The sequence below is a fragment of the Papaver somniferum genome, unplaced genomic scaffold (genome assembly GCF_003573695.1).
Source record: "Papaver somniferum cultivar HN1 unplaced genomic scaffold, ASM357369v1 unplaced-scaffold_123, whole genome shotgun sequence".
NCBI lineage: Eukaryota > Viridiplantae > Streptophyta > Magnoliopsida > Ranunculales > Papaveraceae > Papaver > Papaver somniferum.
In genome coordinates, this window is record NW_020621381.1 from 7,281,907 (window position 1) to 7,305,717 (window position 23,811).

A 23,811-nucleotide genomic window follows, 5' to 3' on the forward strand; every position below is an offset into this window, starting at 1 on the left:
CTTCATCTATAGTGAAATTTGACTTCCTTTATATATTCTTGAATCAACGTACATAGAAATGCAATTTTTACTAGACGTACTCCTTAGAACATATTAATTGTGATTACAATACATTTTTCAAACCTTTTCTGTTAAAGATGAGTTTATCTAGTTTACAATTTAGTCTCAGAAATCAGCTTCCGACTTATAACGAAGTGTGTAGACTTTTTTTAGTTAACGTATAAAAAATTCAACATTTTTATGAACTCTATATTTTTGTCCTTGCTTTGTCTTTCAATTTGATTCAAATAGATGAACTTTGTTAGAATTTCGATTAGTTCTGGCTGGTCTTTCATCCTTCTTATACTGTGAAATTTGACTTCCTTCATATTTTCTTGAATCAACGTACATAGAAATGCAATTTTTACTAGACGTAATGGCTTAGAACATATTAATTGTGATTACAATACATTTTTCAAACTTTTTCTGTTAAGGATGAGTTTAACTAGTTTACAATTTAGTCTCAGAAATTGACTTCCGACTTATAACGAAGAGTGTAGACTTTTGTGAGTTAACGTATAAAAAAATCAACACTTTTATGAACTCTTTATTCTTGTCTTGGCTTTGTCTTTGAATTTAATTCAAATAGATGAAATTTGTTAGAATTTGGACTAGTTCTGGCTGGCCTTTCAGCCTTCTTATATTGTGAAATTTGACTTCCTTCATATTTTCTTGAATTAATGTCCACAGAAATGCAATTTTTACTAGACGTAATGGCTTATAACATATTTATTGTGATTACAATACATTTTTCAAACTTTTTCTGTTAAAGATGAGTTTATCTAGTTTACAATTTAGTCTCAGAAACCAACTTCCGACTTATAACGAAGTGTGTAGACTTTTTTTAGTTAACATATAAACATTTTTATGAACTCTGTATTTTTGTCTTGGCTTTGTCTTTCAATTTGATTCAAATAGATGAACTTTGTTAGAATTTCGGTTAGTTCTGGTTGGTCTTTCATCCTTCTTATATTGTGAAATTTGACTTCCTTCATATTTTCTTGAATCAACGTACATAGAAATGCAATTTTTACTAGACGTAATGGCTTAGAACATATTAATTGTGAATTCAATACATTTTTCAAACTTTTTCTGTTAAAGATGAGTTTATCTAGTTTATAATTTAGTCTCAGAAATCAACTTCCGACTTATAACGAAGAGTGTAGACTTTTTTGAGTTAACGTATAAAAAATTCAACATTTTTATGAACTCTTTATTTTTGTCCTGGCTTTGTCTTTCAATTTGATTCAAATAGATAAACTTTGTTAGAATTTGGATTAGTTCTGGCTGGTCTTTCATCCTTCTTATATTGTGAAATTTGACTTCCTTCATATTTTCTTGAATCAACGTACACGGAAATGCAATTTTTACTAGACGTAATGGCTTAGAACATATTAATTGTAATTACAATACATTTTTCAAACCTTTTCTGTTAAAAATGAGTTTATCTAGTTTACAATTTAGTCTCAGAAATCAACTTCCGACTTATAACGAAGTGTGTAGACTTTTTTTAGTTAACGTATAAAAAATTCAACATTTTTATGAACTCTATATTTTTGTCTTGGCTTTGTCTTTCAATTTGATTCAAATAGATGAACTTTGTTAGAATTTCGATTAGTTCTGGCTGGTCTTTCATCCTTCTTATACTGTGAAATTTGACTTCCTTCATATTTTCTTGAATCAACGTACATAGAAATGCAATTTTCACTAGACGTAATGGCTTAGAACATATTAATTGTGATTACAATACATTTTTCAAACTTATTCTGTTAAAGATGAGTTTATCTTGTTTACAATTTAGTCTCAGAAATCAACTTCCGACTTATAACAAAGAGTGTAGACTTTTTTGAGTTAACGTATAAAAAATTCAACATTTTATGAACTTTTTATTTTTGTCCTGGCTTTGTCTTTCAATTTGATTCAAATAGATAAACTTTGTTAGAATTTGGATTAGTTCTGGCTGGTCTTTCATCCTTCTTATATTGTGAAATTTGACTTCCTTCATATTTTCTTGAATCTTTTTTTTTTTGCTAAATCCAGATTGTATTAATGAATTGCCAATATTTACAAAGATTTCACAAGAAAAGAGTTCCTAAGACCCCAAAAACTTACAAACTATTTAAATCTGAAATAAGAAACATATGGAAATTCTAAATGCCTAAGAAAATCCGGCCTTTCATCAAAGCTTAAACCTTCACCATTTCTAAGATAACATCCCCTCTTTGCCATACAATCAGCTGCAAAATTTGCCTCACGAAAAGTATGAACAAAACGAATAGAATCATAACTGTTATTAATTCTTCTCCACCTGTGTTTAACAAACCAAGGAAGATTTGTACCCGTCAAGGCAGCAATAGCTCCCATTGAATCTGAACGCACAAGAACCTTTCTCATATTCCACTTCAAAGCCCATTCTAAACCAACAATAATACCATAAATTTCAGCCAAGAAATTATTTGTAATTCCCAGCCCAATGCTCATAGCCCCAACAAAGTTACAATCCGCATCACGCACCACAACACCAGCCCCTGCAACACCTGGGTTTCCTTTTGCCGCACCATCACAACATAATAAAATCTCATCCCTATTAGGAGGATGCCAAAAAAATTCAATTGGATCGACCTGATGAACCTGCCTATGAGCCACACGGAAGTGGTTCAAAATTTCCAAATCTGCTGAAGTATTACGCATGGAACTCCTCACAAAGAAAACTCTCTTCTTGAAGAAGTGAATGTTAGCTGCCAAATTTTGAAAACAAGCTAAATTCCTAGTCTGCCACAACTCCGAGCGAATCACCAAGTTAGTAAGAAGCCATAAATCCTTAATAATACGACTCCTACCTTTTGCTGATTTATAAGAGGTCACAACATCATAATAAGGTCTTAAATGAAACAAACCTGAACACCACTGCCAGATTTGCATAGCAAACGGACAACTCCAAATAATGTGCTCCAACGATTCCTCATCAGCATTGCATAAGTAACATTTGTTGGCTAATTCAATTTTGAATCTACTCCTAATCATGTCTTGAGTAGCACAAACCTCTCTACAAATCTTCCAATTCTGGGCAGCAAGTTTAGGATGAATTTCCTTCCTCCACAAAAGACCATACACCGCTGAAGTTGAATACTCCCTTCTAATGAGATTCTTAGCTGAAGAAACAGAAAAACGTCCATTCATCTCTGGCATCCAAATTCTACAATCCTTCCCTCCTTGTAACAAAGGAAAATCCTCCAAGACTACCCCAGCACGCATCAAATTCTGGAGATGAACACCCTGCAACTGCCAAATATTATTATCAATAATATCACTAACCTTAACATTTCTGTCAAGGTCAGTTTCATTAAGCAAATCAGCAATGCTCTCATTCCCATACCAAACATCAAAATAAAGAGATGTAGCCCTCCCATCACCAATAAGAACCTTAGAATGCTTGTCCACAATAGAATGAATCAATTTAATGCCCGACAGAATTGAAGATTTCACACCATAAAGTTTGATACCACCATTTCTAGTAGTAAACTTTGCCCACAAAAAACGAGCCCATTTCTTGTCTGAAGAACGAATACTCCACCACAGCTTCATGAGAAGAGCTTTATTAATAACAACCATGCTGGTTATACCAAGACCACCTTCCTTAAGAGGACAACAAACTTTAGGATACCCAACAACAAATTTCCTAGTAACATCAGCATCACCAGACCAAAGAAAATTACGAATGGCTCTTTCCGCCTGCTGAAGAAACTTTCTAGGCCACTTGTACACCGCCATGTTGTGAATGGAATAGCTAGCTATCACTGAATTAATAAGAACAACTCTATCTTGAAAAGAAAGTAATCTTCCCTTCCAAACCGAAAGTTGATTCTTTATTTTCTCAATCACATTGCTTATGTGACGATATCGAACAACCCCAGGCATGATCTGAACTCCCAAATATCTGTCCGGAAAATTGGAAACTTCCATACCAAGCAAATTAGTGATAGTTCCACAGCGACTCAATGAACCACCACCATAATAAACCTTACTCTTTTGACGACAAACAGATTGCCCAGAGGCACTTTGATATTTACCAAGCAAAGATAGAAGATTATGCAAACTCTTCATATTGCCTTTACAAAAAATCATAATGTCATCAGCAAAGAAAAGATGAGTGGGAGAAATACCTTTCTTTGAGAGCATTGGCGTCATCTTCTTTTCCACAAACAATTTCGTGAGATTTCTACTCAGAACATCTTCAATAAGAACAAAAATAAGGGGAGATAAGGGATCACCTTGCCTCAGACCTCTATTGATTGTGAAGAAACCCTCAGGACTTCCATTAAGAAGAATAGAAATCCTTGCTGAATTAAGGATTGACCAGATCCAAGAACACCATCTTTGAGAGAAACCATATTTTCGAAAAACCTCTAAGACAAAGGACCAGCTAACCGTGTCAAAATCTTGAGTAATATCTAGCTTCAACCCCAAATTACCATCCCTCCGCTTAGTTTTTAAATCGTTGATCATCTCCGACGCTACACTAATGTTCTCATGGATATTTCTCCCCTTCATAAATGCAACTTGCTCTTCTGAAACCAAATTATCAAGAACACTCCCCAGTCTTGTAGCTAAAATCTTAGTAAAAATCTTAAAGAAAAAATTACTAAGACCAATAGGCCTGAAGTTTCGAAGAGAATTGGCCCCTCTAAACTTGGCAAGTAAAATAATAAGACTAGAATTAGTACCTTGAGGAATCATCTGTCGACGCCAGCAATACGTGACAGCATTGAAAAGGTCTTGCTGAATCACATCCCAGCAATGCCTATAGAAACAACCAGAGAAACCATCCGGCCCAGGGGCACTATCAGCGCTAAGATCAAAAACAGCATTCTTAATCTCTTCAATAGTAGGAATCTCATCCATTCTCTGACTATCTTCCACAGAAATAATGTTATGATCATATTGAAACAAAGCATCATCAATAGGCAACTCAGCACCATTAAATTTATCCTCAAAATAGGCCACGGTGTGTTCTTTAATTTGGTCACAATCAGTTATAACAACCCCATTATCATCCACTAACTCCGAAATCATGTTACTACTCCTTCTAGTCCTAATATTAGCATGAAAAATAGAAGTATTACTAGCACCTTCCTGAAGCCATTTATTTCTTGACTTTTGCTTCAACATAGTAGCTTGTTGGGCACGAATTTCCTGAAGAGTAACTGAAGCCTCCTTGGCATAATTCAGCTTAGTTACATCTTCTGGATCCTCATCAGAAATTGTAAGCGCCACTTCCATAGTCAACTGCGCTTGCTTGAGATTAGCATACACATTGCCAAAGACACGTAAATTCCACTCTTTCATGATAACCTTTAACCTTTTAAGTTTGGAAGGAAAAATAAAAGCAGGCGTACCAGCAATAGGGGCGTTCCAACTCTCACTCACCATGCGCATGAAATCTGAATGAGAGAACCACATCTTCTGAACTCTAAAAGGAGCTCGTTTCGGTCTAGTATTAACAAAAGGAAAGCCAATAAGAGTGGAATGGTCAGAAACTTCACGAGGAAGAGCTTTACACCTCCAATTCTCAAACTTAATAAGCCACGCCTCATTAATCAAAGCTCTATCTAGCTTACAAAGTATTCTACGAACACCAGATTGGCCATTAGCCCAAGTGAACTTAGAACCCAAAAAATCAGCTTCAAAAAGATCATTATCCTCCATCCAATCACTAAAATCATTGATGACTGAAGTACGTGGTTGTCTACCTCCTCTCTTCTCCTCATTACGAAGAACACAATTAAAATCACCCATAACCAACCATGGAGTATTATTATCAACTGAAGAAAGTTGCTGCCATAAACTTCTTCTCGTGACACGTAAACAGCTAGCATGAACAAAGGAAATCAAAACCCCCTCTACTTCAATAGTAATAGCTTTCCTACTAGAATTCATAACTACAGGCGTAGCTATGCAGCTGGACCAAAAAATCCATATGTTTCCTTTAGACGAACCAACAGAATTATGAATAACTTCTTTCTTATAGCCATCCACATATAAAGTTTGCAAGAAATTTAAAGTACAATGTACCTTTGGCTCTGCAATACATAAAATATCCGGCTTGAAATCATGAAATAACTCACGCAACTTATTTTTAGCAGCATCACGCGCAATGCCATTTATGTTCCAATATAGAACACGCATTAAAAACCAGTTTTGGAGGAATCAATATCAATCTGAGAAGTTGCACCAGAATTAATTCTTGGTAAACTTCCTTTTTCAGCACAAATTCTCAAATTGGAGTCCTGAAGAGACTCGGAATCAGAAGCATTCCTACCCTCAGTAGTATTCACTACCTTATGCATGGATTGCATGCGAACACGCCTAGCTTCTTGATCAGCCCTAAACTTTGCATCAGCTGAACTCTCTTCCACATCTTGAATTGTTTCAATAGCATTATATCTGTTTTTATTCAAAAGAAACTCCCCAGCCGTAAGCTGATCACAAAGAGGAGTAGGAGTTGCGGTCACAATCCTAACAGGTTTGGGAATCCTAGTTCCAACCAAACTTGTTATAGTTGATGGATTAGTTTCACCCACTTTTCCATTCTTAACTAAAACTGATTTTGAAGCCTGCGCTTGTTTAGTTCTCGCCAATTCAACATAGACAGATTCAAAATCAGCTTTGGCTTGTGCCATAACAACCTCCAACTGCTGAGCCTTCACCAGCTTAGCAGTAAACTCCACATCAGCTTCTTCCCCAGCAATATTATCAACAACATCACGCACATCTACATTGACGTTGTGAGCTTTTTTCTTACCCTTCTTCTTACGCCTAGCCACTTGCCATTCCCCACCAGCAGGTTTAGGAATATTGCTCACGCCAGGTTGAGAATCATCACCGCTAACTTGTTTGCTTACCACAAGTTGTCGCTCAGTATTTTCCTTGTGCTGCTTTCTACATTCATGATCAGTATGCCCAATCAACTTGCACTTGGAACAATATTTTGGAACTTTTTGAATCTCAACAGATTGCCAAAAATCTAAACCCCCAACCGTAATATGAATAGCATCAGTAGCTGCTTCAGCAAAATTAATATCCACCAAAACTGATGCAAAGTGACCATATTCATGAGCAAGAGTACGTCTATCAACCACAATTGGAGTTCCTAATGATTTAGCCAAGGACAATAGCGTTTTTCTGTCCAGAATTCTAATGGAAGCCCTGGAAAAGAAACCCACACGGAAGCATGAGATGATCTTTGTTTTTCAGCATCAAAACCAGGAAACCATTCAATTAGGGTTAGCTTTTGATGCCTAAAAAACCAAGCTTCAGCATTCAAAAGCTTTTCTTTTGCTGTTTGGGATTGTAACTTGATGGTGAAGAAACCTCTACTCATAGGAATTAGCTGAACCGCACCTTGACCTAGCTGCCATTGATGTTCCAAATCATCCTTCACCTCTTGGAAAGTAATTCCTTTGAAATCTAAACGTCCAATAAGACTGAATTTCCAAATATCACAACCTTCCAAATAGAAAGATTCAGGTAAAACAATCGCTGGTTTGCCTTCTTTTAACGTTGGCAATGGTAAAGAACTGAGATCAATAGATGTTGTTGGAAGCTGTTGCTTCCCCTTCACCTGATCAGCATAAGTACGAGACCTAACATGAGACGCATGAGAAGCATCTCCCATCTCAAATCACCCGTAGATGATTGAGGAGAACCAAAAAAATTGAAAAGTTTGAAAACCCAAAATCCTAAGGAAAAATCGCCTCAGAGCCAAGAGAGAGAAAAAAGTTTAAAGAACAGGAACAATTTGGTCTGGTGACTCTAATGTCAGTCGTGATGTTGTGGTGGCGTATGATAAAATCTGTTTTGTGCGTGTCATCCTTGCGCATGGGCCATGCTAATCTTCTCTGTATCATTCCAATTTTATCGGATGTCCCCGAAGGGACGTTGGTGTTTTAAAAGGCAATCAACACGAGGACTTCCCAAGAGGTCACCCATCTTAGTACTACTCTCGCCCAAGCACGCTTAACTGGTGCATTCTTGAATCAACGTACACGGAAATGCAATTTTTACTAGACGTAATGGCTTAGAACATATTAATTGTAATTACAATACATTTTTCAAACTTTTTCTGTTAAAAATGAGTTTATCTTGTTTACAATTTAGTCTCAGAAATCAACTTCCGACTTATAACAAAGAGTGTAGACTTATTTGATTCAACGTATAAAAATTCAACATTTTTATGAACTCTTTATTTTTGTATTGGCTTTGTCTTTCAATTTGATTCAAATAGATGAAATTTGTTGGAATTTGGATTAATTTTTCCTGGGCATTTATCCTTCTTCTATTGTGAAATTTGACTTCCTTCATATTTTCTTGAATCAACGTACATTTTTACTAGACGTACTGCCTTAGAACATATTTATTGTGATTACAATACATTTTTCAAACTTTTTTTGTTAAGGATGAGTTTAACTAGTTTACAATTTAGTCTCAGAAATTGACTTCCGACTTATAACGAAGAGTGTAGACTTTTGTGAGTTAACGTATAAAAAAATCAACACTTTTATGAACTCTTTATTCTTGTCTTGGCTTTGTCTTTCAATTTGATTCAAATAGATGAAATTTGTTAGAATTTGGATTAGTTCTGGCTGGCCTATCATCCTTCTTATATTGTGAAATTTGACTTCCTTCATATTTTCTTGAATCAATGTCCACAGAAATGGAATTTTTACTAGACGTAATGGCTTATAACATATTTATTGTGATTACAATACATTTTTCAAACTTTTTCTGTTAAAGATGAGTTTATCTAGTTTACAATTTAGTCTAAGAAATCAACTTCCGACTTATAACGAAGTGTGTAGACTTTTTTTAGTTAACGTATAAAAAATTCAACATTTTTATGAACTCTTTCTTTTTGTGTTGGCTTTGTCTTTCTCTTTGATTCAAGTTAGATGAAATTTGTTTGGATTTGGATTAGTTCTGCTTGGTCTTTCATCCTTCTTCTATTGTGAAATTTGACTTCCTTCATATATTCTTGAATCAACGTACATAAAAATGCAATTTTTACTAGACATACTGCCTTAGAACATATTTATTGTGATTACAATACATTTTTCAAACTTTTTCTGTTAAAGATGAGTTTAACTAGTTTACAATTTAGTCTAAGAAATCGACTTCCGACTTATAACGAAGAGTGTTGACTTTTTTGAGTTAACGTATAAAAAATTCAACATTTTTATGAACTCTTTATTTTTGTCTTGGCTTTGTCTTTCAATTTGATTCAAATAGATGAAATTTGTTAGAATTTGGATTAGTTATGGATGGTCTTTCATCCTTCTTATATTGTGAAATTTGACTTCCTTCATATTTTCTTGAATCAACGTACACAAAAATGTTATTTTTACTAGATGTAATGGCTCAGAACATATTAATTGTGATTATAATACATTTTTCATACTTTTTATGTTAAATATGAGTTTATCTAGTTTACAATTTAGTCTCAGAAATCAATTTCAGATGTATTACGAAGTGTGTAGAGTTTTTTGAGTTAACGTATATAAAACTCAACATTTTTATGAACTCTTTCTTATTGTGTTGGCTTTGTCTTTTTATTTGATTTAAGATAGATGAAATTTGTTAGGATTTGGATTAGTGCTTCTTGGTATTTCATCCTTCTTCTATTGTGAAATTTGACTTCCTTCATATTTTCTTGAATCAACTTACACAGAAATGCAATTTTTACTAGACGTATTGCCTTAGAACATATTAATTGTAATTACAATACATTTTTCAAACTTTTTCTGTTAAAGATGAGTTTATCTAGTTTACAATATAGTCTCAGAAATCAATTTCCGCCTTATAACGAAGTGTGTAGACTTTCTGAGTTAATGTATATAAAATTCCACATTTTTATGAATAATTTCTTTTTGTGTAGGCTTTGTCTTTCTATTTGATTTAAGATAGATGAAATTTGTTAGGATTTGGATTGGTTCTGCTTAGTCTTTCGCCCTTCTTCTATAGTGAAATTTGACTTCCTTTATATATTCTTGAATCAACGTACATAGAAATGCAATTTTTACTAGACGTACTCCTTGGAACATATTAATTGTGATTACAATACATTTTTCAAACTTTTTCTGTGAAAGATGAGTTTATCTAGTTTACAATTTATTATCAGAAATCAAATTCCGACTTATAACGAAGTGTGTAGACTTTTTTTAGTTAACGTATAAAAAATTCAACATTTTTATGAACTCTTTATTTTTGTCTTGGCTTTGTCTTTCAATTTGATTCAAATAGATGAAATTTGTTAGAATTTGGATTAGTTATGGATGGTCTTTCATCCTTCTTATATTGTGAAATTTGACTTCCTTCATATTTTCTTGAATCAACGTACACAAAAATGTTATTTTTACTATACATAATGGCTCAGAACATATTAATTGTGATTATAATACATTTTTCATACTTTTTATGTTAAAGATGAGTTTATCTAGTTTACAATTTAGTCTCAGAAATCAATTTGAGATGTATAACGAAGTGTGTAGAGTTTTTTGAGTTAACGTATATAAAACTCAACATTTTTATGAACTCTTTCTTATTGTGTTGGCTTTGTCTTTTTATTTGATTTAAGATAGATGAAATTTGTTAGGATTTGGATTAGTTCTTCTTGGTATTTCATCCTTCTTCTATTGTGAAATTCGACTTCCTTCATATTTTCTTGAATCAACTTACATAGAAATGCAATTTTTACTAGACGTATTGCCTTAGAACATATTAATTATAATTACAATACATTTTTCAAACTTTTTCTGTTAAAGATGAGTTTATATAGTTTACAATTTAGTCTCAGAAATCAATTTCCGACTTATAACGAAGTGTGTAGACTTTTTGAGTTAACGTATATAAAATTCAACATTTTTATGAATACTTTCTTTTTGTGTAGGCTTTGTCTTTCTATTTGATTCAAGATAGATGAAATTTGTTAGGATTTGGATTGGTTCTGCTTAGTCTTTCGCCCTTCTTCTATAGTGAAATTTGACTTCCTTTATATATTCTTGAATCAACGTACATAGAAATGCAATTTTTACTAGACGTACTCCTTAGAACATATTAATTGTGATTACAATACATTTTTCAAACTTTTTCTGTTAAAGATGAGTTTATCTAGTTTACAATTTAGTATCAGAAATCAACTTCCGACTTATAACGAAGTGTGTAGACTTTTTTTAGTTAACGTATAAAAAATTCAACATTTTTATGAACTCTATATTTTTGTCTTGGATTTGTCTTTCAATTTAATTCAAATAGATGAAATTTGTTAGAATTTAGATTAGTTCTGGATGGTCTTTCATCCTTCTTATATTGTGAAATTTGACTTCCTTCATATTTTCTTGAATCAACGTACATAGAAATTCAATTTTTACTAGACGTAATGGCTTAGAACATATTAATTGTGATTACAATACATTTTTCAAACTTTTTCTGTTAAAGATAGTTTATCTTGTTTACAATTTAGTTTCAGAAATCGACTTCCGACTTATAACAAAGAGTGTAGACTTTTTTGAGTTAACGTATAAAAAATTCAACATTTTTATGAACTCATTATTTTTGTCCTGGCTTTGTCTTTCAATTTGATTCAAATAGATGAAATTTGTTAGGATTTGGATTAGTTCTTCTTGGTCTTTCATCCTTCTTCTATTGTGAAATTTGACTTCCTTCATATTTTCTTGAATCAACTTACATAGAAATGCAATTTTTACTAGACGTATTGCCTTAGAACATATTAATTGTAATTACAATACATTTTTCAAACTTTTTCTGTTAAAGATGAGTTTATCTAGTTTACAATATAGTCTCAGAAATCAATTTCCGACTTATAACGAAGTGTGTAGTCTTTTTGAGTTAACGTATATAAAATTCAACATTTTTATGAACACTTTCTTTTTGTGTAGGCTTTGTCTTTCTATTTGATTCAACATAGATGAAATTTGTTAGGATTTGGATTAGTTCTGGCTGGTCTTTCATCCTTCTTCTATAGTGAAATTTGACTTCCTTTATATATTCTTGAATCAACGTACATAGAAATGCAATTTTTACTAGACGTACTCCTTAGAACATATTAATTGTGATTACAATACATTTTTCAAACTTTTTCTGTTAAAGATGAGTTCATCTAGTTTACAATTTAGTCTCAGAAATCAACTTCCGACTTATAACGAAGTGTGTAGACTTTTTTTAGTTAACGTATAAAAAATTCAACATTTTTATGAACTCTATATTTTTGTCTTGGCTTTGTCTTTCAATTTGATTCAAATAGATGAAATTTGTTAGAATTTCGATTAGTTCTGGCTGGTCTTTCATCCTTCTTATATTGTGAAATTTGACTTCCTTCATATTTTCTTGAATCAACGTACATTTTTACTAGACGTACTGCCTTAGAACATATTTATTGTGATTACAATACATTTTTCAAACTTTTTCTGTTAAGGATGAGCTTAACTAGTTTACAATTTAGTCTCAGAAATTGGCTTCCGACCTATAACGAAGAGTGTAGACTTTTGTGAGTTAACGTATAAAAAAATCAACACTTTTATGAACTCTTTATTCTTGTCTTGGCTTTGTCTTTCAATTTGATTCAAATAGATAAAATTTGTTAGAATTTGGATTAGTTCTGGTTGGCCTTTCATCCTTCTTATATTGTGAAATTTGACTTCCTTCATATTTTCTTGAATCAACGTCCACAGAAATGCAATTTTTACTAGACGTAATGGCTTATAACATATTTATTGTGATTACAATATTTTTTTCAAACTTTTTCTGTTAAAGATGGGTTTATCTTCTTTACAATTTAGTCTTAGAAATCAACTTCCGACATATAACAAAGAGTGTAGACTTTTTTGAGTTAACGTATAAAAAATTCAACATTTTTATGAACTCTTTCTTTTTGTGTTGGCTTTGTCTTTCTATTTGATTCAAGTTAGATGAAATTTGTTAGGATTTGGATTAGTTCTGCTTGGTCTTTCATCCTTCTTCTATTGTGAAATTTGACTTCCTTCATATATTCTTGAATCAACGTACATAAAAATGCAATTTTTACTAGACATACTGCCTTAAAACATATTTATTGTGATTACAATACATTTTTCAAACTTTTTCTGTTAAAGATGAGTTTAACTAGTTTACAATTTAGTCTCAGAAATCGACTTCCGACTTATAACGAAGAGTGTAGACTTTTTTGAGTTAACGTATAAAAAATTCAACATTTTTATGAACTCTTTATTTTTGTCTTGGCTTTGTCTTTCAATTTGATTCAAATAGATGAAATTTGTTAGAATTTGGATTAGTTATGGATGGTCTTTCATCCTTCTTATATTGTGAAATTTGACTTCCTTCATATTTTCTTGAATCAACGTACACAAAAATGCTACTTTTACTAGACGTAATGGCTCAGAACATATTAATTGTGATTATAATACATTTTTCATACTTTTTATGTTAAAGATGAGTTTATCTAGTTTACAATTTAGTCTCAGAAATCAATTTCAGATGTATAACGAAGTGTGTAGAGTTTTTTGAGTTAACGTATATAAAACTCAACATTTTTATGAACTCTTTCTTATTGTGTTGGCTTTATTTTTCTATTTGATTTAAGATAGATGAAATTTGGTAGGATTTGGATTGGTTCTGCTTAGTCTTTCGCCCTTCTTCTACAGTGAAATTTGACTTCCTTTATATATTCTTGAATCAACGTACATAGAAATGCAATTTTTACTAGACGTACTCCTTAGAACATATTAATTGTGATTACAATACATTTTTCAAACTTTTTCTGTTAAAGATGAGTTTATCTAGTTTACAATTTAGTATAAGAAATCAACTTCCGACTTATAACGAAGTGTGTAGACTTTTTTTAGTTAACGTATAAAAAATTCAACATTTTTATGAACTCTATATTTTTGTCTTGGATTTGTCTTTCAATTTAATTCAAATAGATGAAATTTTTTAGAATTTAGATTAGTTCTGGATGGTCTTTCATCCTTCTTATATTGTGAAATTTGACTTCCTTCATATTTTCTTGAATCAACGTACATAGAAATTCAATTTTTACTAGACGTAATGGCTTAGAACATATTAATTGTGATTACAATACATTTTTCAAACTTTTTCTGTTAAAGATAGTTTATCTTGTTTACAATTTAGTCTCAGAAATCGACTTCCGACTTATAACGAAGAGTGTAGACTTTTTTGAGTTAACGTATAAAAAATTCAACATTTTTATGAACTCTTTATTTTTGTCTTGGCTTTGTCTTTCAATTTGATTCAAATAGATGAAATTTGTTAGAATTTGGAGTAGTTATGGATGGTCTTTCATCCTTCTTCTATTGTGAAATTTGACTTCCTTCATATTTTCTTGAATCAACTTACATAGAAATGCAATTTTTACTAGACGTATTGCCTTAGAACATATTAATTGTAATTACAATACATTTTTCAAACTTTTTCTGTTAAAGATGAGTTTATCTAGTTTACAATATAGTCTCAGAAATCAATTTCCGAATTATAACGAAGTGTGTAGACTTTTTGAGTTAACGTATATAAAATTCAACATTTTTATGAATACTTTCTTTTTGTGTAGGCTTTTTCTTTCTATTTGATTCAAGATAGATGAAATTTGTTAGGATTTGGATTAGTTCTGCTTAGTCTTTCGCCCTTCTTCTATAGTGAAATTTGACTTCCTTTATATATTCTTGAATCAACGTACATAGAAATGCAATTTTTACTAGACGTACTCCTTAAAACATATTAATTGTGATTACAATACATTTTTCAAACTTTTTCTGTTAAAGATGAGTTTATCTAGTTTACAATTTAGTCTCAGAAATCAACTTCCGACTTATAACGAAGTGTGTAGACTTTTTTTAGTTAACGTATAAAAAATTCAACATTTTTATGAACTCTATATTTTTGTCTTGGCTTTGTCTTTCAATTTGATTCAAATAGATGAAATTTGTTAGAATATGGTTTTATATTGAAAATACCTGCTATCCAGTTCCAAGCTTTTTGCGCAAAACTACAGCTCCAGAGGACGTGCTGAAGTGTCTCCTCTTCAATTTGACAAACGCTGCACCTAGAAGCCAATTGAATCTTAAACCTGTTGCGAACTTTATCAAGAGTTGCACACGCTCCCCGAACAAACTTCCAATTCTGAGCCGCCAAAGAAGGATGCACTACTTTCCTCCACAACAGCGAAGCTTCTTTCATAGTAGGGAACTTCTTTCTAATCAATTCTCTAGCTGACTTGACTGAAAACACACCCTTTATATCAGGCATCCAAATCCTTTTGTCCCTCCCACTACAAATCGTTAGCAAATTCTCCATAACCACACCAGCACTTACAAGATCTTGCAAGTGAACTCCTTGCAACAGCCAATTACCATGTGAAATAATATCACAAACCCAACAGCCATCTTGAGACGCCCATCCCTGCAAGTGAATTTAGACTCCAAAAAACGAGCCCACTTCTTAGAAAAAGATTTAATAGACCACCAAAGCTTCATAAGCAAATCCTTGTTCATAGTTTTTAAACTAGTGATTCCAAGACCACCCTCCTCCACAGGACTGCACACTTTATCAAAACCAACCACAAAAGCTCTTGAAAGATTTGAATCACCCGACCAAAGGAAATTACGGATCACACGCTCACTTTGCTGAATGAATTTCACCGGCCACTTATACACAGATATATTATGAATGGAATAACTCGAAAGAACATTTTTAACTAGAACAACTCTGTCTTGAAAGGAAAGCATCTTACCTTTCAGAACCGAAAGTTTCTCTTTAAGCTGATCCACCACATTGCTAATATGATGATATCTCACCGCACCAGGCATAACTTTCACCCCCAAATAACGATCAGGAAAATGCGTAACTTCCATCCCTAGAAAAGCAGCAATGGTATGACGTCTACTCAAAGAGCCACCACCAAAGTAAATTTTGCTCTTCTCTCTACAAACACGCTGACCTGAAGCTTGCTGATAAGAATCTAGCAACTTCACCAAACTTCTCAAGCTATTCATATTTCCCTTGCAAAAAATCATAATATCATCAGCAAAGAATAAATGAGTTGGAGCAATACCATTACGCCTAACCAGCTGAGACATATCCTTGTTTTGAAAGAGTTTTGTGATGTTTCTACTAAGAACATCCTCAATCAAAACAAAAATAAGAGGCGAAAGAGGATCCCCCTGACGCAACCCTCTATTAATTTTGAAAAAACCTTCCGGGCTACCGTTGAGAAGAATAGATATGCGCGCTGACTCCAGAATTTTCTGAATCCACAAACACCGATCCTCAGAAAAACCATATCTTTTAAACACCTCCATAATGAAGGACCAATTAACAGTATCAAAAGCTTGAGAAATATCAAGCTTCAGACCCAAATTCACATCCTTCCTTTTAATGTGCAGCTCATTCACCATCTCAGAATCCAAACTAATATTCTCATGAATATTCCTACCTTTCATAAAAGCCACCTGCTCCTCTGACACTAACTTATTCAACACCCGACCAAGTCTAGTAGCCAGAATTTTAGTGAAAATCTTGAAGAAGAAATTGCTTAGACCAATAGGTCTATATTTCCTCAAGCTATCCGCACCTCTAACCTTAGCAATCAAAATAATTAGGCTAGAATTCGAACCCTTCGGAATGGACTTAGAAGTCCAAGCATGAACAATAGCCGAATGAAGATCCTGCTGAATTATATCCCAACAATGTCTATAAAAACACCCTGAGAAACCATCCGGACCCGGAGCACTATTCGCTCCTAAATCAAAAACTGCTGATTTAATTTCATCCAAAGAAGGAATGGCATCCAACATCTTCCTTTCAATCAAAGAAATAGACTCATGCTCATAGTCAAAGAGATTATCCTCAATAGGAAGCTCCACACCATTGAACTTCGACTCATAATAAGAAACCACATGGTCACGAAGCTGAATAGGCTCTGAGATAGTCACACCATCTTCAGTAACCAACTCCGAGATTGTATTTGCGCTCCTTCGAATGTTTATATTGCTGTGAAAAAAAAAGTGTTACTAGAACCCTCCAAAATCCACCTATTACAAGCCTTTTGTTACAACATAGTAAGATGCTGCATACGAACATCTTGAACCGCCACCAGAGAATCCTTCATAATATTCAACTTAGAAGTATTAAAAGGATCCTCATCAGAATTCCTACAAGCCACTTCAAACTTAAGTTGAGCTTGTTTCAGCCTAGCATTAACATTCCCAAAGACCGTTTGATTCCACAATTTGATTGCCTCCTTCAATCTTTTCAATTTATAAGGAAAAATAAAATCCAAATTACCATAAACCGGAGTCTTCCAAGAATCTTCCACCATTCTCAAAAAATCAGGATGAGAAAACCACATTTTTTTGGATACGAAAAGGAGCACGCCTAGGCCTCGGAGCAAGGAATGGAAACCCAATAAGCGTTGAATGATCAAAACTTCCCTAGGAAGAGCTTTACACCGCCAATTCAAAAACTTAGATAACCAAGGCTCATTGATAATAGAACGATCCAATTTACTAAGAATTCTACTAACACCAGATTGACCATTAGTCCAAGTAAACTTAGACCCCAAAGAATCTGCTTCAAAAAGATCATTATCCTCCATCCAATCAGAAAACTCATTAATACAAGAGACACGAACCTCACGGCCTCCCTTTTTTACATCTTGACGAAGAACACAGTTGAAATCTCCCATTATCAGCCAAGGAGTTGTAGTATCCACAGCTGAAAGTTGAGACCATAATCTTCTTCGAAAAACTTGAATATAACTAGCATGAACAAAAGAGATTAAAACCCCCTCAGTTCTAATAGTAATTGCTTGTCTAGTCATATTAACCACCACTGGATCTTCAATATTAGCACTCCACAGGATCCAAAGATTCCCAATATTATGCATAAAAGAATTATGAACAGCCTTCCTCATAAAACCAGTTAAATTTAACTTACAAATTACCTTATCAGAGAACTTAATCTTTGGCTCAGCAACACAAAGAATCTCCGGCTTCAGGTCATGAACTAGTTCACGTAACTTCTGCCCAGCCTCCACCTTTGCCACCCCATTGATATTCCAATAGAGCACACGCATTAAGAAACTATATTCTTAGAGTTATTACGAGCATCAGGAATCCTATCAGAATTCCGTTTAAGTATAACTTGGGAGAATCCCTTTCTAACTCGAATTCCCAAATCATTGATCTCAGTTTCCGAATCAGACTTGGACTCCTTGTTTGTGCTTTGTTGAGAAGTACTTTGCTGATCATTAGAAATCTGGATCCTACCAGGATTCTTAGATTTCTTTGGCTGCTCCACGGGTATGTCAGACCACTTAGACCCCTTAACACCTGACGAAGCTTTCTCTGGAGTGATTTCTTCATCCGAACTCTCCACCCTTTGCTCATTGGATTGCTGCACAGAATCCAACCCCAACTCAGCAGACAAAACATTGAATTTATTAGGTGAAAGCACACAAGCATTCTCATTAATAGCTTTGTAGCGAGACAAATCCTCAATATTGTCCACCACGGCATCATATCCCTTCCCTCCAGAATTTTCAATAGGAGTAGAAGATGAGCTAGCATTAGTCTTATCAGTGGTAGAGTGATTAGTTCTAGCCAATTCACCACTCCCTACTGACTTAGCTGAGGTTCCAATTCACCCACTGGTAACCTACTAGCTAAAACTCTTTTCTCAGCTAACGCCTGCTTTGCTTTCTCTAAAGCTACAGACGCTGCCTGAAAAACAGCTTCAGAAGCAGGTAGCTCATTCTCTAGCTGATTGGTTTCCTCCACACCAATAGCATTCTCCTCTACTTCACTTGGTAACACAGCAAGAACACCATCATGCTCCGCATTTTTTGAAGCATTGTGCTCCGCATCTTTTTGAAGCATTATCACCACCAGGAAAGTTCTCAGCATCCTTTCTACGTTGCCTCCTATTCCTGGCAGTCTGCCAGCCTTTGGAAGAATCTCCCTTTGCTGTAGTATCATCCTGTGAAGAGGTATCATCACTCTTAGTTTGCCTCCTGCACTCATCATCATTGTGCCCAATAATGCAGCACTTCATACAGAATTTTGGAGGCCGTGGAATCTCCAAATATTGCCAGAAAGTACATCCCCCAGCTGTAATCTTTATTCTACTAGGAATGTGCTTAGCAAAATCCACATCCAACAAAACTGAAGCAAAGTTTGCATACTCTAGATTAAGAGTTCTCTGATCAACTACAATGGGAGTGCCAAAAACCCTCCCCATAGATAACAAGTTCTTCTCTGTCCATAGTTCTGCATGGAGACCTGGAAAGTGAACCCATACGTTTGCATGGGAAGTTTTTTGACGTTCAGGATCAAAACCTTGGTACCAATCCATCATCTTGAGATCATGTTGACTTACATACCATTTAGTACATCTAATCCTCTCTTTTGATTCTGCATCATGTAACATAACAACGAAAAATCCCTTACTCATAGTCATAAACCTTGCTGAGCTAGGGTTTATCAGCCATTGACTAACCAAGCTGGATTTCACTTCCACAAACTTCAATCTCGTGAAGTTCAGTCGTGCAATAAAACTATACTCAAAGGGTTTACATCCTTCTTGATAAAAATCAGCTGGTATGATAAGAGAAGGCTCTCCATCAATCAGAGTAGGGTTTGGCAAGCTATTAATATCAACACACGTAGGCTGCAAAGTCTATTTTCCTTTTACTTTCTCCGCAAAAGATTGTTGATGTGAAATAACCTAGAAGAAGTTACTTGTGTTTCCTCAACCATGATGATCAGATTGAAAAAACGTTAAGAAAAACGTGAAAAAAATCAAAACCCTAGAGAAATCGCCAGACTTTCTCTTTCCTCATTTTTTTCAGAACTATTAACTATTTATCTGAATAATCAAATCTTGTTAGTATCATTCATTATAAAGAATTAAGTTACTTTCAGTTGGCTTTAACGAATCCCATTGCTAGTACATACTAGTGCTACGAAATATAATTAACTTAAAGCTTTTTCAGAGCTTTTTAGAGTTTTTCAGAGCTTTTTAGAGTTCTTCAGAACTCTTTAGATTTTTCAGAGCTCTTTAGATATTTTAGGGCATTTTAGAGTTTTCAACGCTTTTTAGAGAACACTCAAAGTTGATCTTCACTATTGTAGGGATTTGTTATTATCATTCTTTAACGAATATCCTAGCTTGTAGATCCCAGTGCTACAGAGTATTATTACATTTAAGCTTTTCAAAGCTCTTTGGAGTCTTCTTGAGCTTTTTAGAGTTTCTCAGAGCACTTTTAGGGCTCTTTAGTTTTTAAGGTTTTTAGGAAACATCCAAAGATAATCTTCATTATTGTAGCGAATTTTGTTAGTATCATTCATTATAAAGAATTAAGTTACTTTCAGCTGGCTTTAACGAATCCCCTGGCTAGAAGATACTAGTGCTACGAAATATAATTAACTTAAAGATTTTTCAAAGCTTTTTAAAGGTTTACAGAGCTCTTTAGATTTTTCAGAGCTCTTTAGATGTTTTAGGGCTTTTCAGAGTTTTTAGGGGTTTTTAGAGTTTTCAAGGCTTTTTAGAGAACATTCAAAGTTGATCTTCACTATTGTAGGGATTTGTTATTATCATTCTTTAACGAATCTCCTAGCTTGTAGATCCCAGTGCTACGGAGTATTATTAAATTTAAGCTTTTCAAAGCTTTTTGGAGTCTTCTTGAGATTTTTAGAGTTTCTCAGAGCACTTTCAGGGCTCTTTAGTTTTTATGGTTTTTATGAAACATCCAAAGATAATCTTCATTATTGTAACGAATTTTGTTAGTATCCTTCATTATAAAGAATTAAGTTACTTCCAGCTGGCTTTAACAAAATCCTCTGGCTAGAAGATGCTAGTGCTACGAAATATAATTAACTTAAAGCTTTTTAGAGTTTTTCAGAGCTCTTTAGATTTTTCAGAGCTCTTTAGATATTTTAGGGATTTTTAGAGTTTTCAGGGTTTTTTTAGAGTTTTCAAGGCTTTTTAGAGAACATTCAAAGTTGAACTCCACTATTGTAGGGATTGTCATTATCATTCTTTAACGAATCTCCTAGCTTGTAGATCCCAGTGCTACGGAGTATTATTAAATTTAAGCTTTTCAAATCTTTTTGGAGTCTTCTTGAGCTTTTTAGAGTTTCTCAGAGCACTTTCAGGGCTCTTTAGATTTTAGGGTTTTTAGGAAACATCCAAAGATAATCTTCATTATTGTAGCGAATTTTGTTAATATCAATCATTATAAAGAATTAAGTTACTTTCAGCTGGATTTAACAAAATCCCCTGGCTAGAAGATACTAGTGCTACGAAATATAATTAACTTAAAGCTTTTTAGAGTTTTTCAGAGCTCTTTAGATTTTTCAGAGCTCTTTAGATATTTTAGGGATTTTTAGAGTTTTCAGGGGTTTTTAGAGTTTTCAAGGCTTTTTAGATTTTTTTTGCTAAGTCAAGAAAATATATTGATAAAAAAGATATTTACAAGATAGGTGAAGGAAAAAAGGGATCAGAGAAACCCCTAAAAAACTCCTAAAACCTATTTAAAACGATAATAAATTACATTTGGAAACTCAATAGAACTTAAAAAAACTGGTCGACCTTCAAAGTGAAAACCAACCCCGTCCTCTAGTAAACAACCACGCTTTGCCATTGCATCAGCTGCAAATTTTGCCTCTCTAAAAGAATGTTCAAAACGAATTGAACCATTTAAACCTTTAACTTCCATCCATCTTTGCCTAGCAAACCAAGGAACGTTATCTTCTTCCAAAGCCTTCAACACACTTGTAGAATCTGATCTAATAACAATGCAAGCATATCCCCACTGAACTGCCCACTCCATACCCACAATAATACCATACAATTCAGCCAAATAATTAGAAGTAACTCCCAAACCAATACACATTGCACCTACCACTTCACAATGTGCATTCCTTGCAACAACACCAGCTCCCGCCACCCCAGGATTACCTCTTGAGGCGCCATCCGTGCACAAAAGAAATTCATTATCATTAGGTGGAAACCAAAAACACTCCTTGGGATCAGTAAAATTCACCTTTCTATGCCGAACCATAAAAAACTCCAGAATTCTCAAGTCATCCATAGAATTATGCATATAACTCTTCATACGAACTGAATAATCTTGCATCAAGGCTTTTTAGAGAACATTCAAAGTTGATCTTCACTATTGTACGGATTTGTTATTATCATTCTTTAACGAATCTCCTAGCTTGTGGATCCCAGTACTACGGAGTTTTATTAAATTTAAGCTTTTCAAAGCTTTTTGGAGTCTTATTGAGCTTTTTAGAGTTTCTCAGAGCACTTTCAGGGCTCTTTCATATTTTTAGGCTTTTAGGAAACATCCAAAGATAATCTTCATTATAAAGAATTAAGTTATTTTTAGTTGGCTTTAACGAATCCCCTGGCTAGTACATACTAGTACTACGAAGTATAATTAATTTAAATCTTTTTTGGAGCTTTTTAGAGTTTTTCAGAGCTCCTTAGATTTTTCAGAGCTCTTTAGATATTTTAGGGCTTTTTAGAGTTTTCAGGATTTTTTAGAGTTTTAAAGGCTTTTTAGAGAATATTCAAAGTTGATCTTCACTATTTTAGGGATTTGTTATTATCATTCTTTAACGAATCTCCTAGCTTGTAGATCCCAGTGCTACGGAGTATTACTAAATTTAAGCTTTTCAAAGCTTTTTGGAGTCTTCTTGAGCTTTTTAGAGTTTCTCAGAGCACTTTCAGGGCTCTTTAGTTTTTAGGGTTTTTAGGAAACATCCAAAGATAATCTTCATTATTGTAGCGAATTTTGTTAGTATCTTTCATTATAAAGAATTAAGTTACTTTCAGCTGGCTAAAAGATACTAGTGCTACGAGATATAATTAACTTAAAGCTTATTAGAATTTTTCAGAGCTCTTTAGATTTTTCAGAGCTCTTTATATATTTTAGGGATTTTTAGAGTTTTCAGGGTTTTTTTAGAGTTTTCAAGGCTTTTTAGAGAACATTTAAAGTTGATCTTCACTATTGTAGGGATTGTTATTATCCTTCTTTAACGAATCTCCTAGCTTGTAGGTCCCAGTGCTACGGAGTATTATTAAATTTAAGCTTTTCAAATCTTTTTGGAGTCTTCTTGAGCTTTTTAGAGTTTCTCAGAGCACTTTCAGGGCTCTTTAGTTTTTAGGGTTTTTAGGAAACATCCAAAGATAATCTTCATTATTGTAGCGAATTTTGTTAGTATCATTCATTATAAAGAATTAAGTTAGTTTCAGCTGGCTTTAACAAAATCCCCTGGCTAGAAGATACTAGTGCTACAAAATATAATTAACTTAAAGCTTTTTAGAGTTTTTCAGAGCTCTTTAGATTTTTCAGAGCTCTTTAGATATTTTTGGGCTTTTTAGAGTTTTAAGGGTTTTTAGAGTTTTCAAGGATTTTTAGAGAACATTCAAAGTTGATCTTCACTATTGTACGGATTTGTTATTATCATTCTTTAACGAACCTCCTAGCTTGTGGATCCCAGTGCTACGGAGTATTATTAAGTTTAAGCTTTCCAAAGCTTTTTGGAGTCTTCTTGAGATTTTTAGAGTTTCTCAGAGCACTTTTAGGGCTTTTTAGTTTTTAGGGTTTTTATAAAATATTCAAAGATAATCTTCATTATTGTAGCGAATTTTGTTAGTACCATTCTTTATAAAGAATTAAGT

The 23,811-nt window shown here is 33.6% G+C and overlaps 1 protein-coding gene and 1 pseudogene across 1 annotated transcript; both read right to left on the minus strand.

Moving 5' to 3' along the window:
- Window positions 1-7,886: 7,886 nt before the first annotated feature.
- LOC113331104 lies at window positions 7,887-7,976 on the minus strand (annotated as a pseudogene).
- A 7,455-nt stretch (window positions 7,977-15,431) lies between these two features.
- LOC113331064 lies at window positions 15,432-18,196 on the minus strand. The gene is made up of 5 exons (XM_026577850.1): window positions 17,753-18,196; window positions 17,175-17,671; window positions 16,416-17,112; window positions 15,864-16,121; window positions 15,432-15,767 (listed from the first exon to the last, which is right to left on the minus strand). Exons 1-5 carry the CDS (start codon window positions 18,194-18,196, stop codon window positions 15,432-15,434), a joined length of 2,232 nt encoding a protein of 743 aa, XP_026433635.1.
- Window positions 18,197-23,811: the final 5,615 nt, after the last annotated feature.